General features: G+C 53.5%; 1 protein-coding gene across 2 annotated transcripts; it reads left to right on the forward strand.

Annotated features, from left to right (window-relative positions):
* Positions 1–221: 221 nt before the first annotated feature.
* On the forward strand, positions 222–27870 carry XG (Xg glycoprotein (Xg blood group)). Of its 2 annotated transcripts, XM_025984603.2 has the most exons (11): positions 222–638; positions 9814–9855; positions 10488–10511; positions 13072–13146; positions 13831–13905; positions 14874–14936; positions 18187–18237; positions 21577–21618; positions 22882–22917; positions 24003–24119; positions 26574–27870. In XM_025984603.2, the coding sequence occupies exons 1-11, from the start codon at positions 578–580 to the stop codon at positions 26588–26590; spliced, it is 603 nt and encodes a 200-aa protein (XP_025840388.2). In that variant the 5' UTR covers positions 222–577; the 3' UTR covers positions 26591–27870. The 2 variants fall into 2 exon arrangements, with proteins under 2 accessions (XP_025840388.2, XP_025840391.2); XM_025984606.2 differs by lacking the exon at positions 13072–13146 and having other exon boundaries at positions 459–638.

Raw genomic sequence — 27870 nt, forward strand, 5'->3', positions numbered from 1 at the left:
CCCTTGGTGAACAAGGAATCACTCTTCATCACCGCATTCCCGGCCCCCAGCGTGGGCCTGGCTCAGAACCAGACCAGGTTTGTTGAGTGAACGTGGGAACTTGTGTCGAGGCAGAAAGCCGGGCAGCTGCAAGTCCAGAGGCAGGGAGTGTCCTTCCCGGGCTCAGGGTTGGCACCTTTGATCTTGTGGCGCCTCCCACGCCTGCAGGGAGCGGAGCTGCCAAGCAGGTGCGCCCGCTTCCCCAAGCGGAGGGAGGCCCACTGGCACCAGGTGACGATGCCAGTTTCCCTGCCGGGCCGAGGCTGGCCGTCGAGCGCCGCTCCGGGTGGGCCTGCGGCGTGCAAGCGCTTGCCTCTCGGGCTCCAGGGCGTGGGGTTTGGCATCTGAGCTCGGGGCTCACGAGCATCTGGCAAAGGGACTGCAGCTTGGTTCATACTTTCCGCTTGAAACATCTCCTCCCTTCCTTCCAAGCCGGGAGACAGGAAGTCAACACATCGAGGGTGGGGTCCGGGAGGCCGGATCTCACCAGCCTCTGGGCTGCGGCCTCCACCGAGGCTCCTTCCTGCCGCCGCCAACCATGGGGAGCCGGTGGGGCCTCCTGTGCGTCACGATGCTGGGCTTTCTGATGCGCACACAAGGTGAGAGACGCTCAGGCCCAGGGGCAGCCGCGTGGGTGCTGGGCTGGCGCTCTGGCCGCTTTGCAAAACTCCTTCCAGCGCAGCTTCCCCCGAATACACGGCTGTGGGCTGTGCGTTGCCAGACGGGAATGGGAGGGACGGGCATGTGGCTTCTGGGAAGGCACAGGGGACAGGGGTCCTGCCGGCCCTGGGGGACGGGACCTGGACTCACCCGGTGCAGGCCGGCAGCGCCTGGAGGCAAGCCCCCGGCTCTGCTGTTTTGTTCTGCTTTGCAAACCCGGCCTGTCTTTCTGGGGGCTTGATCTCCACAGGGAGGCAGCGATGGGTGTTTTCAATTCCCCTGAGGGGCGGTATTAGCCCAGAGACACAGAGCGGGAGCACAGCTGGCTGGTGTGCGGGCGGCGCCCCCGGGGCTGGTTGGGCTTGGGGGTCGGGGCAGAGGGGAGAGCCTCTGCCCGATTGTGCAGCTTTCGGGTGAACGGCCCGCCCCTGGGCGCAAATGGAAACCATGTGAGTTGTTTACTACGCCCAGGGCTGCCGGGAGGCGCACGGGCTGCATCCCGGATACGGGGCTTCGGTGTGTCGGGGGCGAGGCCGGGGTGTGTAGGAACCGGAACGCACCCATGGGTGTGGGATCGAGACCCCCCCCTCCACTCCGGGCATTTGAAGACCCCATTCCACGCATGGAAGGGCGGGCGGCAGGTGGCACGGGCTGGGTGGGGGGTGTCGGTTAGCCGGGGCGCCTCCCGTTTATCTCGACCGACACACGTTCAGGGACGAGGCGTTGGTTGTCTGGGTCCCCAATGTGCTGTCGCGGGAGGCGCAGCGAGACGCCACCACCACGGGCAGGGTCACCTGGGACTCTCACCTGCGTGTGCATGTGCCGAAGGGCACACGGGAGTCTCTGCATGGGGGGTGATGCCAGGCCAGGTGTGCGGGCGCAGGGGCCACACGGGACGGCTCGTGTTTAGCGCAGCTGCAAACCCAGCGCCTCCCGCGGAAAGCGCATCCCGGAGTCTATTGTCGTGACCTCGTGGGGTCAACGGGAGGTGGAAGGTCCCCACTCGGGACAAGTGCACCTGCACGGTGCAGGGAGAAGGGAGGGAAACGCACTCAGGGGCCACGCGGGTCCTCGGGCACCTGCGGGATCGGTTAGCAGAGAGCCCTTGAGCGTGGCACGACGCTCACACGTCCGGCACACCACGCACGCCGCTGCTCGCCACGCAGCCGATGTCGCTGCCACGCGTGCCGCCGCCTTACAGGTGCGTAAACTGAGGCCCTGCAGGGTTCCGTCCTCTGCCTGCGGTCCCAATGAGGAAGCTGAAGCGGAAGAGAAACTTGCCGAGGCCAGCTTGTGGGTTCCGTCTGTCAGGAAAAAAAGGAAATATTTCTACGAATCTAAGATGTCTCTCCATCGTCCCGCCAGAGCGACGATACCTTATAGATACGCTCTTGTTTTCCGTGACCTACGTTCCCGTGTTCCCGTGCATCTTTTTCTCCTATTTTTCACGGATTGTGGCATGTATTCGTGTCACCTGCTGCATGGAGCTGTGTAGGGCGTTTGGTTTTGCTTCTGAGATGGTGCTATGTGGAGGATGCGACACCTGCCCAAGGCCAACAGGACAGGCCACACTCTAAAGACAACCAAGGGTGTCTCTTGGTTCTTGCCTCTTTCCTCACGCCTCCGACTACGTCGGACGTAGCCAATGTAGGAGTGTGAAGGCCAAAGCCAGTTGGGTCACTGGAGCCTGTTTTGTCACCAGGCCCAACGGCAGGGCCGGATCTGCCCAGCTATGTAGGGCGGCGCTTCCCAATCCTTGCTGCAGAGTCATCGGGGAGGAGCTGGATTAAAGGCACCACACAGGCCCTGCCCCTTGAGCTGCTCATTGGGCATGTGGGTGGGACTCGGCATCTGCAGGTTCAGAAGCACCCAGAGTCACGCGGTGCAGCGTCAGGGCTCCCTGGCAGGGATGATGACTGAGCACTGAGCCATCTGGTTGACCCCTGGGTGGAGACTCATGGATATGTGGTGCCAGGAGGCGGCTGTTTTGGGGTTCCCCGTTCAGTGATGCATCATCAGCCTGCACGGCCAGGCCGGAAGTGACATCCCCTCGGGAGACATGTGACAGACCACCATTGTCTACTAGGGGTGGCTTTGCCGCCAGGGGACCCTTGGCAGTATCTGGAGTCATGTGTGGTTGTCACAACTGTGAGTAGGGGGGCTGGTGTCCTCAATGGGTGCCGCCCGGTGTCTGCTGCACACATCACAGAGTGATCCAGCCCCAAATGTTGCTAGTCCTCAGGCTGAGAAACCTGATGTTAGCTGTCTGCCTCGGTGTGTCTGTCTGACCTACCTACCTACCCACCTAAATATTGCCTGTCTAATATCTGTCCACCTCTACGTACATACATCTGTCTGCCTGTCAATCTACCATCTATCTGTCCACCCATCTATCCATCCATCTACTCATCTGTCATATCTATCCATACACCACCCATCCATCCATCATTTACCCATCCACCCACCCATCTATCCACCCATCCATCCATCTATCCATTCATCTACCTGCCCACCCATCTATCCATCCATCCATGCGTCTATCATATCTATCCATCCATCCATCCATCCATCCATTTATCCATCCATCATATCTATCCATGCACCACCCATCCATCCATCATTTATCTACCCACCCACCCATCTATCCTTCCATCCATCCGTCTATCCATCTATCATCTATGTATCCATCCATCCACCTATCCATCATCCATCCACCCACCCATCTATCCATCCATCCATCCATTCATTTATCCATCCATCATATCTATCCATGCACTCACCCATCCACCCATCATTTTTCCATCCATCCAACCATCCATCCACTCACCTATCATATCTATCCATGCACTCACCCATCCACCCATCATTTTTCCATCCATCCAACCATCCATCCACTCACCTATCATATCTATCCATGCACTCACCCATCCATCTATCATTTTTCCATCCATCCATCCATCCATCCATCCATCCATCCATCCACTCACCTATCATATCTATCCATGCACTCACCCATCCACCCATCATTTTTCCATCCATCCAACCATCCATCCACTCACCTATCATATCTATCCATGCACTCACCCATCCATCTATCATTTTTCCATCCATCCATCCATCCATCCATCCATCCATCCATCCATCCACTCACCTATCATATCTATCCATGCACTCACCCATCCATCATTTTTCCATCCATCCATCCATCCATCCATCCATCCATCCATCCATCCATTTATCCATCCATCATATGTATCCATGCACTCACCCATCTACCCATCATTTTTCCATCCATCCATCCATCCACCCATCCATCCATCCATCCATCCATCCACTGACCTATCATATCTATCCATGCACCACCCATCCATCCATCATTTATCCATTCACCCCCCATCTATCCTCCCATCCATCCATCCATTCATCTAGTCATGCATCATGCATCTATGCATTCACTCACTCATCCATACATCCATACAACCAACTACTCATCTCTCTCTCTCTCTCATCATTATCATCATTATCATCATTATCATCATCCTCAATCTACAGACTCAGATATATTTTAAGGAACTGTCCCACAGGACTGTGTAGTTGGCAGGTCCGAAACCTCCAGGGCAGGCTACAAGCTCAGCTAGGATGCGACCCTGCCGTGTTGAGTCTGAGTCCCTTCTTCTCCGGGAAACCTCACTCCATTTAAGGCCTTCAGCAGATGAGAGAAGGCCCACCCACATTACGGAGGGGGATGTGATTTCCTGGCATGTGACCGCAGATGATAATACCTGCGCAGTGACATCTACACTAGTGTTTGAGCAAACATCCGGGCACCATCGCCCAGCCATGTCGACACAAAATATGAACCATCCAGAATGTTTTCATATATCCACTTCCACTGCCCGAGACACCCACGCTGCTGGATGTCCAGAGGGTTCCATGTTCCTTCTGCCTGTTCTCAGCACCCGGGCTCCTGCAGCTGTGTTCGCAGAAACATCGCTGTGTTTGTTTCTGTTGCAGGACTGGGGTGGATCCAGGGCTGTTTAATCATGTTGCGTCCCTACTTTCCCTGTGACCTTGAGCTGCGCCCTTGAAGGGGGCGCCTCGGTGGTGAGCGCAGCTGCTGTAGAAATGGCCCCGTTCTTGAGAACAGAGGGGGGCAGGGGATCCCTGGGTGGCTCAGCAGTTGATTGCCTGCCTTTGGCCCAGGGTGTGATCCTGAAGACCCGGGATCGAGTCCCACATTGGGCTCTGGACATGGAGCCTGCTTCTCCCTCCTCCTGTGTCTCTGCCTCTCTCTCTCTCTCTGTGTCTCTCATGAATAAATAAATAAATAAATAAATAAATAAATAAATAAATAAATAATAAATCTTTAAAAAAAAAGAGAGAGAACAGGGGGCAATGCGTGCAAAGCGTTGTCCTCTTGTGCCGTGAGCGTGCAGACGGCTTTCCCGGGCGACGCTGGGGCAAACCGTTCTCAAGAGTTTTCAAAACGTTTTCTTCCGATGGTGTTTTGTTTTTATCCTGGTGGATCGCCGTGAAATATGACCTGGACAGAGTGCCGATCCTCTGGGGAGGTAGATGGGAAACTTTGCTGGGTGGCGGGAGTCAGGAATGCTGGGGGATGGGGTCCAGATGCAGAGTCCCCGGCCCCACTGCGTGGTTCTGGGGCCCCATCTTGGGTGCTTTCCTAGCTTCCCAGTGGGTCCTTCTGCGTCGGTAATTCGGGGAGCCCCTGCCTCTTACCCAGAGGACTTCAGAAGCACGTGGGGAGCATCTAGAGCCCCCACCCTAGATGACATCAATGGGCCTCTCTAATTTTCCACGCTCGGGGTGGATATGAGGCCAGATGCGTCGTATTCAGGGGTGTCTGGGGAAACAGCAGGGTCCCATGTGCATACAAGTCATACCCAAAAGGGGGTGGGTTTCCTTTTGCAAGTGAACAGAGCTGTGTGTGCTCAAGACCCATGACCATCCCTTGGAGTTTCCTGGACTTACTGACAGGCTGCTCCCAAGGTGGCCCCAGTGGCATCGACTTGGAATATTTGCACGCTGCATGCACGGGGGCCCCCATGGCCGGTGCAAAGCTGCCTGCCCTCCTACTTCTGAGAAGAAGCAGCCTGAGGCTCTTCTTTGGCTCTTATCTTCTTCAGTGGGTCCTGGGGGGTTCGGCCCACTGGACAGAGCAGGGAGGAAGCATGTCTTTCCTATTTGGACTGTGGACTTGCAAAGTGGGGTCCCCAGGCCAGCAGCAACCGAAACACCCCCTGGGAGCTGCTGAGCAATGCAGTCTCGGCCTCGCCCAAACTTGCTGATCTGGAATCTGCACGGGCGCAGATGACGGGCTGAATCACACGCCCGCGAGGGTCTGAGAGCCACGCAGGCAGAAGGTCAGAGGTTGAGGAATAGCCCTGGTGTGCACGCAGCTCTCCATGCACGGCCTGTCTTCTCCAGGCACAAAATCTTCCCCTTCCGCCGAGCCCTGGGGTGGGCTGAGCGCCTCTGCTCCATCCCACCAGAACGTCCCTCCCATGGGCTTTCGTCCAAAGGGCACCTGGGGACGCTGGGAACGGGGACAGCTGGTTGGCCTTGCACGGGGAGGCTCAGCTGTGCTCAGCTGCAGGGCACGCCGGACAGGGTGGGGCTCCAGGGGCGGCCTGAGCCGCGGGGTCACCTGCTTGGCTCCACAGAGCAGCCGCCGGGCCGCCCCTGGGCAGTGTCCCTCATGGCGTCCCCGCTCGTTCGTGCACTGAAGTGCCCCGAATCACAACCCGGCCGTCTTGCGTAACCCTTGCTCCCAGTGCACACGGAAACCTCGTGAGCGCCCCAGAGACTCATGCACTTGCGCCGAGCTGTTCCCGCGGCCGTGCACCCACACCCGCCTGGGCCTTGAATAAAGAAAGAAAACCTTATATGAAGAAATATGAATACATAAATAAATGCCTGGAAAAGCATTTTTTTTCCTGTGGGGGACACGGATACAGGGATGTAGGCTCGAATCACAGCCTCTCGGAGCCTGTCTGCGCCCCCGCGTGGGGGACGGGCCACCATGCGGACCCGGTCCACCGTCTTTAAAGTCCACGGCGCCGCGTGATACTCATGCTGTGCTTGCTGGTGTTTTCTCGGCCTTTTGCTCACGGCTTGCCTGGGGCCCATTCTCTCCCTTAGATCCGAGCGGGTGGTCCTTCAGCGCTTGCAGGGGACCCTCGGGCGTGCGCTTGTGTGCTGTGCGTGGCGGCCGCGGCCAGGCGGGCAAGTGGTGGGGCCGCGCTGCTGCGAAGCCCTGGCGTCCGCGCGGTGTCCTTATTATTCCAGCAACAGTCCTGCGGTCTGCATGTTGCCGTTTGTCGCGTCAGCTCAAGGGTGTGTGTAGAAGCTGAGAGACCCGGAGTCACACGTGCAGTGGGGATCGGACGGGAGGGTCCGATCAGGGGTCAAACCGGGCTGGTGTTCCTGGTCTGGTACTTGGAGACGACAAAGTTCCTGCAAATGCTACTCAAATACCCCAGAATAGCTTTTTCTAAAAAAAAAAAAAAAAAAAACCAAAACAAAAAAAAAAAAAAGAAAAAAACCCCACAAAATGGGGAATGGGGAGCAGGGGACTGTTGTGCATAATGGTGACCGCAGCCTCCCCAGCGGCACGACCTGCACCGTAAGCCCCCCGACCCCGGGATGTCAGCGGGATCGCCAGCCTCACGACCCCGGCACACAGGACGCTGCTTCCTCCTGGGGTCACAAATCCGAGACATGTGGCTTTGATTAAACGTCCCCAAGCTAGCTAAGCGAACGGAGAGCTGATCACAAACACATCTTGGGACACGCGCCCCCGCCTCCTGGGCTCCACGGTGGAAAATCGTGGCCACGGGAGCGAAGGCCTGGTGAGCAGGCTGAGCCCCCGGAGCAGCATCGGGAGCCTGCGACACCTCCCGGCCCAGCTAGGACCCGAAATGCATGGTGACCCCTGCCGCGGGGCTGGGGGGGTGGCTGCAGCCCCTCGGGAGAGCACAGGGCGTGCCTGCTGGGTCCCTCCGGGCCTGGAGGACCAGAGTGTGCTGCACACAAGCGCCTGATGCCAGCTGTGTCGCCAGCTGATGCAGGAGGCCACCAGGTACAGCGCCCTGCACACCTGAGTCCGGCCCACAGGGCAAGACCTAGGGTGCAGCTCTGGCTGCCTGGTCACCGGCCCTCATCCCTGCGTCCCAGGGCTCCACCCGGTGCTGCTGAGAAAGGAGGGGGCGTGGAGCGTGGGGGGTGGCGAGGCGGGGACAGGCATGTGAAGGCGTGGGTGTCACGGCCGGGTGTCCCGCGCAGATAACATGCAGAGGCGTTGGCTGATCTGGGACGCCGGGCGTGGTCGGAGCTGGTTGGAGCAGTTTAGTGGGCGCGGGTGTGGTTTCGGGGGGCTGGAGCTTCGGGGGCGAGGCACCCCCAGCACAGCAGGGCGATGCTTATTGGTCAACCTGCAGGGCCTCTCCTTGGAGAGGGGCGCTTGCACAGTGGAGCGCACAGGGGGCCCAGCAGACCCCCCTTCCATGGCCGCCCACCCTGTGTGCCCCCTGTCCCCTGAGTCCCCCAGAAACCAGCTCCTGGTCTGGCACCTGCACCTGGTGCCCCGTGGGTGACCTTCCCTCCCCGATGTGCTCAGTGGGATTGATTCCAGCAGGGGAAGGGCAGGGGGCACGCAGCCGAACGTTCTGGAAATGGATGGAGCTGGTGGTTGCTCGCGCTCAGGAGCACTTCAAATGGCCAGAGACTAGCTCAAGGAAGCTGCTTTATTATTTCTTTTTTTAAAAGAAGATTTTATTGATTTATTCATGAGACACCCAGAGAGAGAGAGGCAGAGACACAGGCAGAGGGAGAAGCAGGCTCCACGCAGGGAGCCCGACATGAGACTCAATCCCAGGACCCTGGGGTCACGCCCTGAGCCCAAGGCAGATGCTCAACCTCTGAGCCACCCCCAGGCGCCCCTCAAGGAAACGGTTTAAAAAGAAAAAATGATGGAAACGTCTTCTGATGTTCCCTCGGTGACGCTGGATGCGGCCGAAGGCGGAAAGGCCTGTGGGAAGGAGTGTCCATGGGCTGCAGACAAACTTGGGGCGGCCGGGGCCGCTTTCAGCTCATCCTAAACATTTACTGGATCTTAATTTTTTTTTTTTAATGTTTCATTTTGTTTCAGACAAAATGCACTTGCTTGTGGGTCACCAGGTTAACTCTTCCAGAAGGAGCAGGTCAGGGCGTGCGGGTAAAGAAAGCACCAGGTGGTGCAAGCAGCTGCAGCAGCTGCCACAGGGAGGCCTGGGATTGCACAGCAGCAGAACCACCGCCCCCGGGGGAGCCCGCCCCGCCCCCGGGAGCCCCACTCCCGCCCTGGGGCCCAGGGAAGGCTTTGTCACAGGGCCCTGTTTGCAAAGCAAAAGTAATAACCCACTGCCTGGGGCTCGGCTCTGGGGAGCTTTGGTGTCGCTGTGAAATAGGAGCTTTGGGGTCGGGGTGAAACACGGGGAAACAGCCGGTTCTGAGCCTCGTCGACGTGGGGCTTCACAGCAGCCGGAGCAGCAGGGTATACAGCCACCTTCTCGGGGGTCGCCTCTGCAGAAGGGCTGCAAGGCCCAGTGTGTGGATTTTGTGGGTTTCCGTGTGCGTCCGCCTGACTGCTCTTGTCCGCCGTTCAGCCCCATTAAACATGTTACTTTCTCTCCTTTGGGGTGTTTTGTCTCAAAACGGTGTATCGGTCATTCACCTCCTCCTCCAGGAAGGCCTCCAGGTGTGCTCGCACAGGACGTGCCCTTGCCCGTGGCATGCATTGTGGTCCTCGAGGCATCCCGCCCCTGCCTTGAGGGGTGCTCACGCGCCTGTACCCCTGAAAGAGCCGGGCACGGAGGGCTTGCGGGGCTCATTGGCACATGCCCAGCACCCAGCAGTGTCTGCAAACGGCACGCGTCCAGCAAACAGGGGCACAGCAGGACCCTCTGACCCTGCGCTGAGCTCTCCCGGGGGGGTGAGCTTTGCACCAAGGCTCCTGTCTGGCTGAGCGGGGACACGGGGCAAAGAGGGAGCAGCCAGGAGCTGGCACCCCTGACGCTTCACGTCCCAGCGACTTACCCGCTGTCCCCTCCACAGGTCAACGTGACTTTGACTTGGCCGACGCTCTGGATGACCCCGGTAAGTGGCCGTGTTTCCCGGGGGCTTTGCTTCTGCAGAAGCTCTGGGGTTGCTCTGGGGTCTGGAGCGCCTCCCTTGCCAGCGGGGTCTTGGGCTACATCCATGCTCAGGCTGCACCCGTGGACGCTCACACAACGTTTGTTGAATGGATAAGCACATAAGCATCGTTGCGGAGGCAGGAAGTAGGTCCCTAAGCTCGTGTCCACCTCTCCTACCTCTGCTCGCCAGAAACGGGGCCGCTTTCCTGGCCTGCATAGTACCGTGGGCTCCCACCTGTTGTGCATGGTCTTGGCTAAGTTAGCATCTCTGCAGGTGTGCAGAGTCTCTCTCCATCGCCTCCAGAAAGGCTGGGCTCTAATTTCCGTGCTAATGAGCCGAGCTGATCCTCTGGCTAAATTCCTCCCCCCCTCCCCGCCCCGTAACTTTGCCCAGCTCCTGGGGAAGTCTGGTAGCTATGGATCGTAACCGTGTCCCGTTTTTCCCCCTACTTACGCAATGGGATGTGTGTTCAAAACACGAGATAGGGGCCTTGGAATCTACACTTTGTATTAGAGTGTTGATGGTTCCTTCTGTGACTTTTGGACACGTTGTCAATGATTTATTGAATTCATTTTCTCTTTGTTGTTTCACAGAACCCACCAAGAAGCCAAGCTCAGGTGAGTGATGAGGCTGCTGGCCAGAAGCGAGCGAGCGCCCTGGAGCTGGTGCTGCTCAAAGCGTGTGCGAGGCTGTTCACAGGGGCGTTGGGTGTGCAAAGGGGCTGCAGGTGTTCACGGCAAACCCTGCTCATTGGGAAAATGCAAAACCTAGTCATGGAGAGACATTAGCGCGTCCCTAGCAGGATGGCTAGAAGCAAAATATGCAGAATAACAAGAGTCGGTCTGGGTGTGGAGAAATCAGAGCATTTCTCCGGTACATTGTTCATAGAAATGGGAACTGGTGTAGCCACTGTGGAGAACCCTCGGCAGCAAATCAAATAGCAAAACAAAACAAAAACAAACAAACAAAAAACCCCCCCAAATTTTTCTATGTGATCCAGCAATACCACTCCCTGGTATATAGCAGAAACACTGGAAAGCAGGGAGTCCAGCAAACGTGGAGATCCACATGCACAGCAGCATGATTCACAACAGCAAAAAGGTGATGACAGTCCTAATGTCCATCAACTGATAGATGGATGGATGCATGCGTGAATGCCTGGATGAATGGGGGGGGTACATGGCTGGCTGGCTGGATAGGTAAATGGATGGATGGATGGATCTATGGATGGATGGATGGGTGGATGGATGGGTGGATCGATGGATGGATGGGTGGATGGGTGGATGGGTGGATGGATGGATGGGTGGATGGATGGATGGATGGATGGATCGATGGATGGATGGATGGGTGGATGATGGATGGATGGATGGGTGGATGGGTGGATGGATGGATGGATGGATGGGTGGATGATGGATGGATGGATGGATGGGTGGATGGGTGGATGGACGGATGGATGGGTGGATGGATGGGTGGATGGGTGGATGGATGGATGGATGGATGGGTGGATGGATGGATGGATGGGTGGATCGATGGATGGATGGGTGGATGGATGGATGGATGGATGGATCAATGGATGGATGGATGGATGGATCGATGGATGGATGGATGGGTGGATGGGTGGGTGGATGGGTGGATGGATGGATGGATGGGTGGATGGGTGGATGGATGGATGGATGGATGGATGGATGGGTGGGTCGATGGATGGATTGATGGATGGATGGGTGGATGGCTGGATGGATGGGTAGATGGGAAGATATGTAGATGGGTGAATGGATGGAGGGGTAGATCAGTGGATGGATAGGTAGATGGTGGAATGGATGGTTGGATAGATGAATACATGGATGCATGCCTAGATGGGGAGAACAGATGGATGGATGATGGATGGGTAGATGGCTGGATGGATGGGTGGATGGATGGATGGATAAAAGGGTGAATGGATGGAAGAGTGGATGGATAGAAGGATGGATGGATCATCGTGATGGATCATGGATGGATGGATGAAGAGAATGTGGTCCACCCATACACTGGAATATATGTGTACCTCACATGCAATACACATTATATAGCATTTACATTATTAACTTATATATAAAATATAATAAAATAGAATATATAATTTTGCATATAATATAGTATATATAACAGCATATATAATACAGATGTAAAAAATAATCATAATATAAAATATAATGTTATTGTATGTAATACGGCATATATATGATGCAGCATCTATAGTATACATAAAATAAATGAATAACCATATATATATAGAATAAATAAAATAAAAACATTTAGATGCATCTGGGGGGCTCAGTGGTTGAGCATCTGCCTTCGGCTCAGGTCGTGACCCCAGGGTTCTGGGATCAAGTCCTGCATTGGGCTCCCTGCGAGGAGCCTCCTTCTCCCTCTGCCTGTGTCTCTGCCTCTCTCTCTCTGGGTCTCTTGTGAATAAATAAATAAGTAATCTTTTAAAAAATAAGTAAAAGAAAATAAATATATTTATATTCCGTAGCATGTAATGATATATAGTACATACATAGCACAGAGATAATATATATTACATATAGCACTTACATAAGTCAATATAAATTGTATATAAAATATTTACATTATATATAATAAAATCTAATATTTAGTTGTATATAATATGTGTCCTGTAAGACATATCAACAAATAGGCAACAAGTAATGCACAAATATGAACAATGTTGTTAAGATAGAAGAGAGACACACAGGAGCATGCTCAGTGACAAAGCATCGGCATCGATTTAAACGGAGGCGCCGGGCGAAATCTCCGCCTTTTTAAAAAATTAGAATCATCGAAAAAAAATTAGGATTATGGTTTTTAGTCGCAAGCTGGTCTTCCAGTTCAGCGGGCACCTGCCTGCCTGCCTCCTGGGCCTGTGTGGCCTGAAAGGTAGCTTCCAGGAGAGCGCGTGCGAGTGTGCGCGCGCGGGTGAAGTGCGCACCTGTGCGCACCTGTGCGCACCTGTGCTTTTCCGGCCCATCTACAGGCCCCGGGATGGGCCGCGAGTCCACCGCCACCTGTGGCCGCCTGGGCAGCGAATGGGACTAAAACAGGAACTGTGTAGTGGGGGTGTGGACATGCTCTCTTTATAGGGTGGTGGTCGCAGAAGGCGCTTGGTCCCCTAAGAACGCTGTGTCGTGTTCCCCGCAGACCTGTACCCAAAGCCCAGACCCCCGTACCAGCCCCAGCCCCAGCCCCCGCCCGGGGTGCCGGACCACGGTGGAGGTAGGTGTCCCCAGCCCTCGGCCTCCTTGCACGCGGAGCCCGCCTTGTCTTTATGGGGTGTCGGGTGGGTTCACCGAGCTAGGAACGGCCAGGTATGCGGGACACCGAGTCACCATCCTGAGCAGCAGTACCCACCGCGGGCAACGGAAGTCACTCATTTTATTTCCCCTTGCTCCGAGCGCCGCAGGTGATGCGCTCCTGGTGGATTTTTATTTTTATTTTTATTTGTTTATTTATTTTTCTGCCTGTGATGGATTTTTTAATTAGGCCGCGAGCGAGCCCCTTTCTCGCTTGTTTGTAGCTTTGCAAATCATGTCCCGTTCCTGAAAGCTTCCCCTGTGCACGCTGTGCCTGATTGCAGGTCACCTACTCTGCGTGTCTCCTTGGCGTCAAAAACCTGCATGATGCTGTTCCCATAGATATAATAATAATAATAATAATAATAATAATAATAATAATAATAAGTAAGAGCTAATCTGGACGGATGAGGTCAGTAGAGCCCTTTGCAATCCAACAGCCCCAAAGCCCTAGAAGCTGACCAGGTAGGGCGCTGGGGGCTGGCCTGAGCCACGGGCTTTGGGAAGCGTTGGTGGAAGCCTGTGCGCTGCGCCCTGAATTCCGTGGCTGGCCCGTGGCCGAGACACGCCGTGACCTCCCTAAAACGGCCTTGCTGTTTCCCCCCAGGGATCTACCCAAGGCCCAGGCCGCCCCCGCCCCCGCGCCCGCGCCCGCAGCCCGGCATTTCTGACGGCGGAGGAGGTAAGCGCGTGTGGACGCAGCGTGCGCGTTGGGGAAATGCCGAAGATTCTCGAAGAGCCGGAGGCTCTTTGACAAGCGGTCCAGTGCAACGTCGGGGGGGGGGGGGGGGGGGGGGGACTGGAGGACCTACCCCTGAGTCCCTCCGTCAGGGAGCACGTCCTCAACCGGTTTGCTGGGAGGCGCCAAACAGCCCCCTGCGCCCTCCCCGAATCCCTGCCCTTTGGGATGCGGTGTCCTCCCCAAATCCCTGCGCGTGGGATGCGGTGTCCTCCCCAAATCCCTGCGCGTGGGATGCGGTGTCCTCCCCAAATCCCTGCGCGTGGGATGCGGTGTCCTCCCCAAATCCCTGCGCCTGGGATGCGGTGTCCTCCCCAAATCCCTGCGCCTAGGATGCGGTGTCCTCCCCAAATCCCTGCGCGTGGGATGTGGTGTCCTCCCCAAATCCCTGCCCCTGGGATGTGGTGTCCTACCCAAATCCCTGTGCCTGGGATGCGGTGTCGTCCCCAAATCCCTGTGCCTGGGATGCGGTGTCCTCCCCGAATCCCTGCTCATGGGTTGCAGTGTCCTCCCCGAATCCCTACCGGTGGCATGGGGTGTCCTCCAAGATGTTAATGAGGGGTCACGGCTCATAGATGTTTCCAGACACCCCCCCCTTTACACAAAACCCATGAGCTATGTTACAAGCGCTCCGGCGCCCCGAGACTCACCGTCTGGGAGACGCCACCACGTGCTTCCTCTCCACGAGGCCTGGCGTGGCCCCAAACGTGCACGTGTAGCTCTTAGGACCCCGGAGCATCCGTCTGCCTAAGAACGCCCGTGTGCCCACCCCGGAGACCCGTCCTGCCGGCGAATGAGCGGCGGCAGGAACACGTGCGCTTAGGTCCCGGCGCCCTGGCGAGCTGGAAAGGGTCCGGGGCTACAGAGCGCGCCGCACAGGCCTCAGGGACGGTCTCTGCTCCACCCCACAGGGTACTTTGGCAACACCGACCCGCATGACGACCGCTACCCGCCCAGGCCCAAGCCGCCCGCAGGTACGTGCACGGCCTCTCTCACCTGAGTGCGGAGGTGCCGGCGAGGCCGCGGCCCCTCAGGGAAGGTGGGGTGTGCAGGGCATCCGCGTCTCACGTGGCGTCGGCGGGCGTGCGCGCACCTGTGCCCTCGGGAAGGTTGCATCGTGGGCGCAACTAGCCACGGGGCAGAGGGCACTTACATGTGGACACGTGTGTGAGCGTGTCTGTGTGTGTACTTGCACGCACGAACCTTTAGGTGCTCTGCACACACCTGTGCAGGTGCCTTTCTGCGTGCGCTCCTGTCCACAGCATCCTGTGCGCCGCGCCGCGTGTGCAGGACTTTACAGGTACGGCTCCCCACCCTGCGGGGGTGCGTGTGCAAGCCCTGCGTACACGCTTACCTGTGCTCCTTTACACACGCGCACGTCCACGCGTCTTCACGTAGGCCTGTCGTCCTCACAGTGTGTACATACTCCCGTCTCTAGTCACGTGTGCATCCTTTTATTCATATTCATATCAACACCTGCATATGCACAGGTCTGCATCTGTACGTACGTACACCTTCGTGTGCGTCTGTATGAACACGGTCATATACACACGTGTCTGTGTATCCTTACTTAGGTGCATATCCCTTATGTATATGCACGTACCTCTCTATTGTCATATGCACGTAGATGCCCCTTCACAGATATTCACAAAAACACCTTAAGGTACACGTGTACGTCTTCACTTGGCTATAGGCCCTTTGTATATGTTCTTATTTACATGCTTACGCGTGCGTCCCTTTACATATGTGCGTAGAGACACCTTTATATATTCATGTCTCCCTACATCTTTGCTTACGTACATGTACCTTTATATACACTTATGTGAGCACTTTTATCTCCATAGTGTCTGCATGTCTTTACTTCGACGTATATCCCTTATAGATGTATGTTCACATTGATCTATTTTTTATATTTACATATATATCCCTTTATACACATATTTATATATCTTTATGTTCATGTATAGATGCCTTTATATATTCACGTACACACCTTTATATACAAATGTCTCTATATATCTTTATATGTATATATATCTTTATATCTTTATTATCTTTATATCTTATTTCTATGTGTGTCTATTTGCACATACACTTTGATAAATATGTACGTATAGATATTCATTTGTGTGTGTCTATATATATATCTTGATATAGGTATTACGTACCTTTATGTATACATAAATTTTATATGTAGTGCATACATACACCTTTATATGTGTGTTTATATATATCTTTGTTTATATATTTTATATACATACACACCTCTGACTATGTATATATACTTATATTCGCACGTTTATACACATATACTTCTGTAATAATGCCTGTGTATACCTTCGTATATGTATGTATATGTATATCTTTATATGTGTGTAATATACATTTATTTATGTACATATATAGTTTTACGTTTGTATGTATATAGTTTAACTATATACATTTTTATATGTATATCTATATATTCATGTCTATATGCATTTTTATGGAGATTTAGTTTTATATGTACACTACACTTTCATATATGTATATTTATATACGTACTTTTATTATATATTTATTATGTATTATATATTCATTATATTTTTATCATATATATTCATTACATTTTTATTATATAGTAATTATGTATTACACATTCATTATATATTCATTATATATTATATATTCATTATGTTCATTATATCTTTATTATATATTCAACTTTTATTATATTTTTATCATATATTATATATTCATTATATTTTATCATATATATTCATTATGTTTTTATTATATATTCATTATATATTATATATTCATTATATCTATTATACATTCAACTTTTATTATATTTTTATCATATATTATATATTCATTATATTTTATTATATTTTATTATATACTACATATTTATTATATATTCTTTATATATTATATATTCATTATATATTCATTATGTCTTTATTATATATTCAACTTTTATTATATATTTATTATATATTATATATTCATTATATTTTTATCATATATTACATATTCATCATATTTTTATTATATATTCATTGTATTTTATCATATATTATATATTCGTTATATTTTATCATATGTTAATTATATGTTACATATTCATGATATGTTCATTATATATTATATATTCATTATATTCATTATATCTTTATTATATATTCAACTTTTATTATATTTTTATTACATATTATATATTCATCATGTTTTATCATATATTATATATTTATCATGTTTTTATCATATATTATATATTCATTATATACTCATTATATATTATATATTCATTATATGTTCATTGTATCTTTATTATATATTCGATATATTCATTGCATATTAATATTAATTCTATATATTTATTACATATTTATTCTGTATAATATATTTATTATATTGATTTATTATATATGTTCATTGTATATACTCAATATATATATTCATTATATACATACACACATGCACCTTTATTTGTGGATATGTGCACATGTACCTATGGGTGCATAGATGTATCTTTACACACACACACATCCCGGTGTACATAAAGCTTTCATGTGAGGCTCTCTCCACCCCTGGCACGTGAACACCTGCACAGAATTTCTCATAGGTCAGGAAGGGCACGGGCCCCACGGGGCACACCCGTGCACAGCCCTGGGCTCCAGGCTGTAAGGCATGAGGCTTTGTGCGCAGCAGGCGAGGCTTCTCCCGTGCTTGCTTGTGCGATGTCCTTCCGGAGAGGTGAGGACTCGTCCCCGACCGCTTGCCGGTCGCACGTTGGTCATGTGGACGGGCCGGGTGCACCTGCCGTGTTTGGCGCCGCGAACAAAGAGCGTTGTCTCTAAGGTTCCCGCTAGAACGCTCGAACGCCAGTACCAATGCCTGGCTTTTCACCAAGAACGTTCATGCTGGGGTTCGCCTTCCCGGTCTTCCCGGCTCATAAACGTGCTTCTGGGTTGGGGTGTCCGGTCCGGCTCACATCTCTCTGCAGGAGGAGGATGCACCTGCACTAATAGGAGCCGCCTATTAGTGGGAAGGCCCCGAGCTTTCCCCAGGGGGTCTCTTTTCCTCCTAGCACGTTGTGACCTCAGCTGGGCAGCCCTGGATGAGCCCTGGTGGCCCTTGCTCTTGGCACCGTGTGGGGCTCCCTTTGGGGTGAGTCCTGGGCACGGCTTTGGGGCCATCACCCACGTGCGTCCCCAACCTGTGCCTTCTCTCCCGCAGGAGGCGGTGGCGGCTACTACCCCGGCAACGACGGCTACAGTGGCACTCACGGTACGGCCAACATCCTGGGCCAGAGGGTGGCGGGTGGGCAGGCAGTACGCAGGGACTCCCGCGTGGGGCCCGGGCACGGCCTCTCTCTGGGCGCTGGGCATTGGCGCTCTCTCTGCTGGTGGCCAGGGCTCGCAGCCCTCTCTGCACAGCCGTGTGGCTTGGCGGTGGCCCTCCGTCCAGGTGCCCCACCACTGCCCGCACACCTGTGTCCAGGTAGCGGGAAATGGAGCGGCAGGTACCAGCACTGAGCATGTGGACTTCGGCCAAGGAACCGGGGGGCCCTTTGTCAGGCGGCCGACCTCCCGCCAACAGAAAGCACTCGGGGTGCCCGACTCTGCCAAGAACGAACGGAAATGTCCAAATGTCCGCAGGAGTGGCGCGTGCAGTCGTTGTCTGGCCGGGGCTTTCTCGCCATCGAACCAGCAGACCTTGAATCCCTCAGACCCTCTCTGCCCCCGTAAGGGAAGATGGAGAACACGACGTCATCGCTGCGGAAAGGAAATGCTACGGATTTTTTTTCCGCTGAGTTACAATTGACACACAAGATTGTATTCGTTCTCCGTGTGCAACATGATTCGGTAACTGATCACAGATCTAAGTCTACGGAATGTCCATCAGCCACACAGAGTTGCAAATTCTATTTTCTTTGCATCCATTGATGCACATAGTTACAAATTCTATTTTTTTTGCATCCATTGATGCACATAGTTACAAATTCTATTTTTTTTTGCATCCATTGGCGCTCCGTAGTTGCAAATCCTATTTTTTGCATCCATTGGCGCACATAGTTACAAATTCTTTTTTTTTTTTTTTTGCGTCCATTGGCGCACCGTAGTTGCAAATCCTATTTTTTGCATCCATTGGCGCACATAGTTACAAATTCTTTTTTTTTTTTTTTGCATCCATTGGCGCACCATAGTTGCAAATCCTATTTTTTGCATCCATTGGCGCACATAGTTACAAATTCTTTTTTTTTTTTTGCGTCCATTGGCGCACCGTAGTTGCAAATCCTATTTTTTGCATCCATTGGCGCACATAGTTACAAATTCTTTTTTTTTTTTTGCATCCATTGGCGCACCGTAGTTGCAAATCCTATTTTTTGCATCCATTGGCGCACATAGTTACAAATTCTTTTTTTTTTTTTTTTTTTGCATCCATTGGCGCACCGTAGTTGCAAATCCTATTTTTTGCATCCTTCGGTGCACACAGTTACAAATTGTTTCTTTGCATCCTTTGGCGCACATAGTTACAAATTTTATTTTCTTCATTGTTTTATTTTATTTATTGATTTGATAGAAAGAGAGAGCATGAGCGGAGGGAGGGGTCGAGGGAGACTGAAGCATATTCTCTGTTGAGCACAGAGCCCAACCCAGGACTCGATTCCAGGACCCTGGGACCATGACCTGAGTCATCGGCAGATGCTCAACTCACTGAGCAACCCAGGCGCCCCACAAATTTTATTTTTTTTATCATGAAATGACAACCTTGAAGATGTATTCTCTTAGAAACTTTTAAACACAGGATATAGGATTGTTCATTAGGGTCCCCAGGGCTTATTATTATTAATCTTATGACTGCACGTTTGCCTCTTTGGCTCCCGTTCGCCCATCAATCAATTTATAGATGGATTTCCAGGCATTATTTTCCTTTTGTTTGCCATCTTTTAAGGGATTGGAGCATCCCTAGTGAATTGAGTGACTGTCTTTTTGGTCGAAAATAATATTTCGACAGTGCTTTTGCAAGGCGTGTGGTCCTTTTAGACACGTGGTCCTTCCCATGAATCTTCCTAACCTGTGAAGTGTAAATCATTATTTTACACCTATTTGTACAAAGTAAAGGTGAAGCATGGTGCTCCTGCAGTCTGCTTTAAGGGGCAGACAGACGTCCACCACCCTATAGACGGTCCCGTCCCCGTAACGCTGTCTCTACAGGACTCACAAGCCTGTATGGGACCCGGGACGTGTCAAAGGTCCCAGGTGAGCCCGATGAAGAGCTGCCGGGTTGAAACTGAATGTGCCGACGTGATGCTCCGTCATGGTCCTTCCATAGAAATTACAGGACAAGTTTTTTGGGATATTTTTACAAGCAGCCACGCGGAGTGTTGTGGGGTCAGATGATGCCCTCACATCCCCCAGGCCAGGGAGGTGTCCTTGTCCGAGGATGTGTTTACTCTGAACCTCTGAAGATTCTCCCTCCGTGAGCACCTTTTCCAGAGCTTTCATTTCCTCTTTGCCGGATTTGTAAGCAGGAGAGAAATGCCTCACCCCGCAGTGTTCCCCGGGAACCCTAAGAATGCCTACATCGCCTCCTGCACCCCGGAAATGAGGATGCTGATCACACGCCACCATTTCTTGGGGACCTGTCTCCCCCGAGTGCAGAGAGCACACGCTTCAGGATGATCACTCACCCTCGGGGCAAAGCGTCTGCAAAATGCGCCGAGGTGTGCGGCGGGAGCCGAGGTCCAGCCCGTGGGATGGATGCTCAGGGATTCTGCGTCTGGACCGCTGGCCTGTGGCCCCGAGCTGCTCACACGAGCCCCGAGGATCCGGTGCATGCAGCCGGTGACCGCGTCACCCGCGGCTTCCTGGGGGTGGCAAAATGCGAGTGGTGCGTCCCTTCCTCGTGCACAAGGGGCACCAGTCCTAAGAGGTGATGACCTCATCGTAGTGACCTCATTTTACCTCCATTCTCAACCTTGAAATCTTTAAAGACCCCCCACCTGCAAGCGGTGCTCCGCCCTGAGGTCCTGGGAGGCTCGGCCTTCAACATGTGGCTTTCGGGGAGGCGCACGGCTCACTCAGCCCTAACCCCCCCCCCACCATCCACTTGGAAGACGCGGCTCATCATGTCGCCCACCGGGGTTTCGCGAGCACCCACAAATCTCTTCCGCTCCCAAGCTAACAAAATCGGCGTCAAGCATTTCGTTGGTCTTCTCTTGTCTTTGCTGAGAGGTTGGCCTCCGGGTCCAGGAAGGAGGTGCCCCGAATCTCTGTTTCCCGGGCCAGGATGAGTCTAGGCTGTGCCCAGGGCGGGCCGGCAGCGGCGGGCCCAGGGGCCAAGTCAAAGCCCGCTCCTCGAGGAGGCGCCTTCCGTGGGCCCCGTCCCATGCGCTGCCGAGGCCGTCGGGGCCGTGTGTCCTGCAGGCTGCCCTCCGCCGGGTCGCCGTGCGCTCAGGGGCCACGCCGGGTGACCGGGCCCCTGCCCTTGGACCGGCCCGGCGGCCTGCAGGCGTCCGCAGCCTCCCGCCGCCTCTCGCTTCGGGTGTGCTGGCTTTCTGAGCGCTGCCACCGACGCTTCTGGAGCATTCTCTTCCGTTTCACGCATCTTTCTGTCCTGCAGGAGGCGGGCGCCCTAGACCCAAGACTTACGGGAATACCTATGGTAAAGGACTTCTTTCTTGCGAGCCGTGTGGGGAGCAGCTGTCCTCGGGGAGCACTAACACCCTGTCTGGGCGCTGGCGGGAAGCTTGTCCTTTTGTCCCCCCTGCGTGGAAACTAACTCACCAGCTGGGTCTAATTTGCGTCCTCACCGGTCGGCAACGTTGCTTTGCACGCAGTGAAGCCCTACTTTCTTGCAAGGAAGTAAGCGCTGCTCACAGTTGATAACGTGTGTGTGTACATGCATGTGTGTGCGCGTTAGTGTTCACCTGTGCATGTGTGCGAGTGTGTGCCAGCGTGCATGCATGTGTGCGTGCATGTGAGCACAGTTAGGGGTGTATGTGTGCATATGTACGTCTGGGCACGTGTGTGCATGCGTGTGCATCTGGCTGCACACACATGTAAATGTGCTAATGCACATGGGCATGTTTCACATGTGTGCCCCTGTGCACATGTGTGTGCACGCATGTGGATTTGCACGTGCATGCCTGTATGTATCTGTGTGTGCACTGTGTATGTGTGTGTGCAGACGGATGTGTGCGTGTGTGTGGGGGGCTTGTACACGTGCCTGCATGTGTATTAGCATGCACTCTGCGTGTGTGGAGGTAGGCATATGTATGGAGGTGTGCACGAATGCATCTGTCCATGTGTGCACATGCGAGTTGTGCTCATGCACCAGAGTAGACATATGAACACTGTAGATGTATGAACACATGTGGAGGTGTGCATGAGTGTGTGTGCTCGTGCACACATTTGGAGGTGTGCACACGTGTAGAGGTATGCACACATGTGGAGGTGTCCATGAGTGTGTGCTCGTGCACACATGTGGATGAATGGATCTGTCTATGTGTGCACATGTGCACATCGGTGTTTTCATGCACATGTGCATGGACACTACTGTGTGTGCTCTTATACACACATGTGGAGGCATGAACACATGTAGAGGTACGATGCACACGTGTGTAGGTAGGTGTGCACGACAGTGTGCTCGTGCATGTTGCACACATACATGTGCATGTGTATATCCCTTGACCCCGTGTGATGAAAGCTGCATTGCCCTGTCCCTTGCCCCCTTGCCCTCGTCGCCACCCCCGTCCCGGGGCTGAGTGTGCAGCCCTCCTCGGCCGAGTGTGCATTCCAGGGCCGAGTAAGTGCCCTGCAGAGACGCCGTCTGCGGGGCCGCGAGCTGCACGCCCAGCATGTCCGCAGTGCCCGGCGGGGGACGCTTGCTCCATACACCCGTGACCATGTGCCTCTCTCCTTGCAGGCGGAGATGGACACTCGACTTACGGCAACCCCCAAGGTAGCGCGTGGGCGCCGCACCCCATCTTTTTTTTTTTTAATTTTTATTTATTTATGATAGTCACAGAGAGAGAGAGAGGCAGAGACACAGGCAGAGGGAGAAGCAGGCTCCATGCACCGGGAGCCTGACGTGGGATTCGATCCCGGGTCTCCAGGATGGCGCCCTGGGCCAAAGGCAGGCGCTAAACCGCTGCGCCACCCAGGGATCCCCACCGCACCCCATCTTTAATAAAAACACGCTCTTGCACAGCGCGGTGGGCGGGCCGGCGTGGGCGTGACGCACTGTCACAACTCACGGTCTTTCCTGGAGCAGCGGCTCTTCTTAGGTTTGGCAGGAAGCTGCGGAGCACAGCCGTGTGCCTCCCTGGCGTGCTCAGCTCCCCGGCGGCGCACAGAGGGAGGGAGGACGGTGTATCTCGGGCCGCAGGACCCCTCATGGCTCTGAGGGTCCGGTGGGGCGTGTGGGCCTGTCCCGGGGACACCGATGGCTCCCCTTCCCTTGACGCGCACCAACGGGGAGCCGAGAAGGAGATCCGTGCACCTGCCTGGTACCAGACGCGGGTGGTTCCCGTCCACGGAAGCGAGGCCTTCCCCTTTCTGGGAAGTGCGGATTTTTGTCGCACGAGGGAAAAACCAAAGCTTTGCCGTCCTGTTGCCTGCAAGGCATCAAGCAGGGCTGCGTGCGTGCATCCCGAGCTTGGAGGGCGGGCCTAGCAGGCTACATTTGGGTTGAAAACGTACTTTTTGCTCAAGAACACATTGCCCCTTGGAAAAAGGTACAAATGCATCCAATTCCACGAATACCTGAGACACCAATCAAGTGCCTCTTATTTGCACTTTTCGTCCTTGAGTGTCCTGAACGGGTAAGACGGGCTTGATACTCTCCACACCGGGTAGAAACAGAATCCCTTCCTCTGGCTCCTTGTTCTGATTTTTTTTTTTTTTTTTTTTTTTTTTTTTTTTACTTTTTTTTCCCCTGGGGTTGCAGGTCGGGAGGGGGGCGGAGGTGAGATTGTTCACCATTTAGGATGACGGGCTCTGTGGCAGGCCACGCGCTTTCTGACACCCCGTTGCCTTCCCCCGCAGGCAACACGGTAGCGAAGATCGTGTCTCCCATCGTGTCGGTGCTGGTGGTGACGCTGGTGGGCGCGGCGGCCGGTTACTGCCAGCGCAACAGGAGGAGAAACTGTTTCACGCCAAACGGCAAGTTTCAGGGTCTCTGAAAACACTCTGGGGCACCGGTCACTAGGCAGGCCTATTTCTGGGTACGCCCCAGAGACCCACTTTGCCTTGGGAATTTTTTTTTCTGGGACTTTTGATACATTGGAATGTGAGAGAACCATGCACGGGTGCTCCTCCTTGTATTTGCATTAAAAAAAAAATTTATTTATTTATTCATGAGACACAGAGAAAGAGGCAGAGGGAGAAGTAGGCTCCATGCAGGGAGCCCGACATGGGACTCGATCCGGGGTCTCCAGGATCACGCCCTGGGCCTAAGGCCGGCGCCAAACCACTGAACCCCCCAGAGATCCCTGTATTTGCATTTTTAAGCAGCTTTGTGGTTTAGCTGCCAGCGGCCACCAAGAACTCACTTACAGGGACACCTGCTAAGCAAGCCCCCAGCGGGGCCGACACCATTTCGATTCGTCATAAGGGGCCCGGAACATGTCTGGGTGGAGCGTGCGATTTTTCTGTTCCTCTCCAAAGAGAAAAATATAGAGGCCCCGAGGTGTAAGCCTTATCGTTCAATTCCTAGGCTATGCACAGACCCCTCGGAAATGGGGGCGCGGGGACAGGGCACTGTGGCTTTCTGGTTTGGGCTTTCTTTGGGGGAGGTGCAGGCTCCTGGGTTTGGAGACTCCTGCCCGGTTGGCCGTCCGTGGGGTGCAGAGGTGTTGGGGCCCTGGGGACCTGAATGCAGGGAGAGGCCAGAGACTGCATGGGCGGGGGGCTCTATTGCACAAAGGAGGTGAGGGTGCGTTGAGGGGTGGTCCTCACAGCAAGCACCCACGTCTGACTCCATCTGGGGTTTGCCGGGTGCGTCACTCACACCCATCCTGTGTCCCTAAGGAAACCTGCAGGAACCCTGTTACAGGTGAGGGTGTTAAAATCCCAAAACCTGCCCAGGGCCTCCCTCTGCTGGCAGACGGGCGTTACTGACCAAATCCGGGCACCCGTGAGCTCAGGTCTACACCACATCCTGCCTCTGGAAAGCTTAGGGGGAAACCGAGTCTCTGCAACAGCCCTTGCATTGGGGGGAAACTGAGTCTCTGCAAAACACCTGGCATTGGGGGGAAAATGAGTCTCTGCAAAACACCTGGCATGGCTGGCGGCTTGCAGGGGAACCGACTCTCTGCAAAACCCCTTGCATTGGGGGGAAACAGTCTCTGCAAAACCCCTGGCATTGGGAGGAAACTGAGTCTCTGCAAAACCCCTTGCATTGGGGGAAACCAAGTCTTTGAAAAACCCCTTGCAATGGGGGGAAACCGAATCTCTGCAAAACCCCTTACACTGGGGGGAAACAGAGTCTTTGCAAAACCCCTGGCATTGGGAGGAAACCGAATCTCTGCAAAACCCCTTGCACTGGGGGGAAACTGAGTCTTTGCAAAACCCCTGGCATTGGGGGGAAACTGAGTCTTTGCAAAACCCCTGGCATTGGGGGGAAACCAAGTCTCTGAAAAACCCCTTACATTGGGGGGAAACTGAGTCTTTGCAAAACCCCTTGCACTGGGGGGAAACAGTCTCTGCAAACCCCCTGGCATGGCTGGTGGCTTGGGGGGAAACTGAGTCTCTGCAAACCCCCTGGCATTGCGGGGAAACCGAGTCTCTGCAAAGCCCCTAGCATGGCTGGCGGCTTGCATGGTCGTGGCAGACCCACGGAGCATGCGTTAGGATTCCTCCTTCATCAGGGCCACGCAGGCATTTCAGAACCCACGAGTGTAGACTTGAATCTTGCACTTTCAGGGGAGGGTTGTCCACCTGAATTTTGCCCCCAGTGCCTCACGTTCCGTGACTCTTTCTGCAGCAGGTGGAGATGATTTCTGCTTTGTTTCTTTTTAAATGTGGGGTCGTGCCCTCCCCGTTTCTGGAGACTGGATAAACATGCCGTCGGGGTCTCCAGTTAGTTATTCTTTCTTCTTTTTCAAGATTTTATTTATCCGAGAGAGTGCGCACCAGCAGGGGGAGGGACAGACTCCCCCGCTGAGCAGGGACCCCCCCCCCCATGAGGGGCTCGACTTCAGGACCTGGAGATCATGACCTGAGCTGGAGGCAGCTGCTTAAGCAACTGAGCCACCCAGGCCCCGGAGCTCGCTGTCCTTCAGGGGGCAGCCCCGCCGAGAAGCTGCCCCACGTCGCGCGCACATGCCCCTTACGGGTGACGGGCCTGTGTCCCTGACAGCGGACTATTAAAAACTCCCACCTCAGGGAGGTCAAGGAAACCGCATCCATAGAAGCGGTTGGTGCAGATATTACCTGGTGAGCACAAAAGTAGAGTCGGTGAATTCAGGACCGATGTTCCAAGCCCTGGGGAAAAAAAATAACAATACAAGGGAAAGCGTGAGAAAGGAGAATCTTGGTTGAACGCCCATCCAGAGAGCGTTATTTCGTTTTTTTTGTGTTGCCCGTGACATCGTGTCGCTCCTGTTCCGTTTCCAGAACCAGCGCACGTCTGAGGGCTTCGGGCCGCCTCGGGAGAAGCTCGGCGTGGACGGGGACCGCGTTGGCCGCTGCTGTGACAGTCCCTTTGGTGGTTGAGGTCACCTGTCGCCCTAGAGAATCTCCTATGGGTGCAGCCGAGCCTCCGCGCAGAGCGTCCCGGGTGCTCCGGGACACCTGAGCACGCGTCGGGCCGTGCCACGATGACGGCTGCATCTTTTCGGGGCTCCCGTGGCCATGCCACACACATCTGCACGGTGTCCTGGGTCCCTGACACTACGTCTTGGTGCACATCGCCTGCAGGGCGCATGGCAGGGAAGGGGTGGCCCAGGGGATAGGGGTTTGCGGGGTTCCCAGCAAGCTCTACAGGGGTGATGGGACGGGGGCCTGACCCAGAGAGCTCGTACCCGTGGGTCGGGCTGATGTGGAATGCAGGATTCCCGCCACCCAGGACCCGCGTGGACCCGTGCGCCGTCCCGTGCCCATTGCGCACACACAGAGTCCGCGTTTCGGGATCGTGCGTGCATTCCCACTCCTGTCCAAGCCATCCTGGGGGCTGCGGCGGGAGGTGGGGGGTGGGGAGCAGCCTGAGGATGCTGTATCTTTTCCCATGAAACCATATAATTTCGGTATTTCTGGACCCATTGGGGACGACGACTGCGATCCGCACCTCTTCATTCTGTTACTTTTCGCTCCATGTTCTGTAGGTCATTGTGCTGTGGGCACCGCCATCCTTAGTTGATACTTTAAATATAGAAAACCTTTTCTTAGTTTATACCTTTTTTTTTTTTTTTTGTAACCTTAGTAGTAGGAAACGTTAAATGCTCAAGCATCTAAAATGCATTTACTACTCATTTGCTTCTATTTTAGGAATATTTTAGGGGAAAGGGGAAAGGGTCGTTTGGGTTTATCCGTATAATTTCATCCCACTTAGGTAAATGCTTGTAGAAGTTTTGGACTTTGCCCGAAATATCGGGATAGAGACAATCATTGACGTCTGGAACTCACGAAGAGGACCCAGGAAAGTCCTAAATATGCATATTTTGCACTCAGGATGATGGATTGGGAGCTCTGGCTCCGGTGTGAGCTCCTTTCTGGTGTGGTTAGAAGTGGGTGTGAATGTGAGCACGTGCACGTGTGTGGACACGCGTGCGGACACACACTCCCACACGTTCACATACACACCTACATGCATTACGAAACACACACATCCTTCTGGTTGGCTTATTTGTTTGTTTCCCTGTAACTCTCATAAGTACATCTTCGTCACAGCCAATAAATGTCAAGGAAAAAAGAA

The sequence above is a fragment of the Vulpes vulpes genome, chromosome X (genome assembly GCF_048418805.1).
Source record: "Vulpes vulpes isolate BD-2025 chromosome X, VulVul3, whole genome shotgun sequence".
In the NCBI taxonomy this organism is placed as follows: domain Eukaryota; kingdom Metazoa; phylum Chordata; class Mammalia; order Carnivora; family Canidae; genus Vulpes; species Vulpes vulpes.

Coding starts and splice junctions, on each gene's coding strand:
- XG (XM_025984603.2), top strand. CDS start 578: ATGGGGAGCCGGTGGGGCCTCCTGTGCGTCACGATGCTGGGCTTTCTG. Junction 13,906..14,873: donor CATTTCTGACGGCGGAGGAG/GTAAGCGCGTGT, acceptor TCCACCCCACAG/GGTACTTTGGCAACACCGAC. Junction 14,937..18,186: donor CAGGCCCAAGCCGCCCGCAG/GTACGTGCACGG, acceptor TCTCTCCCGCAG/GAGGCGGTGGCGGCTACTAC.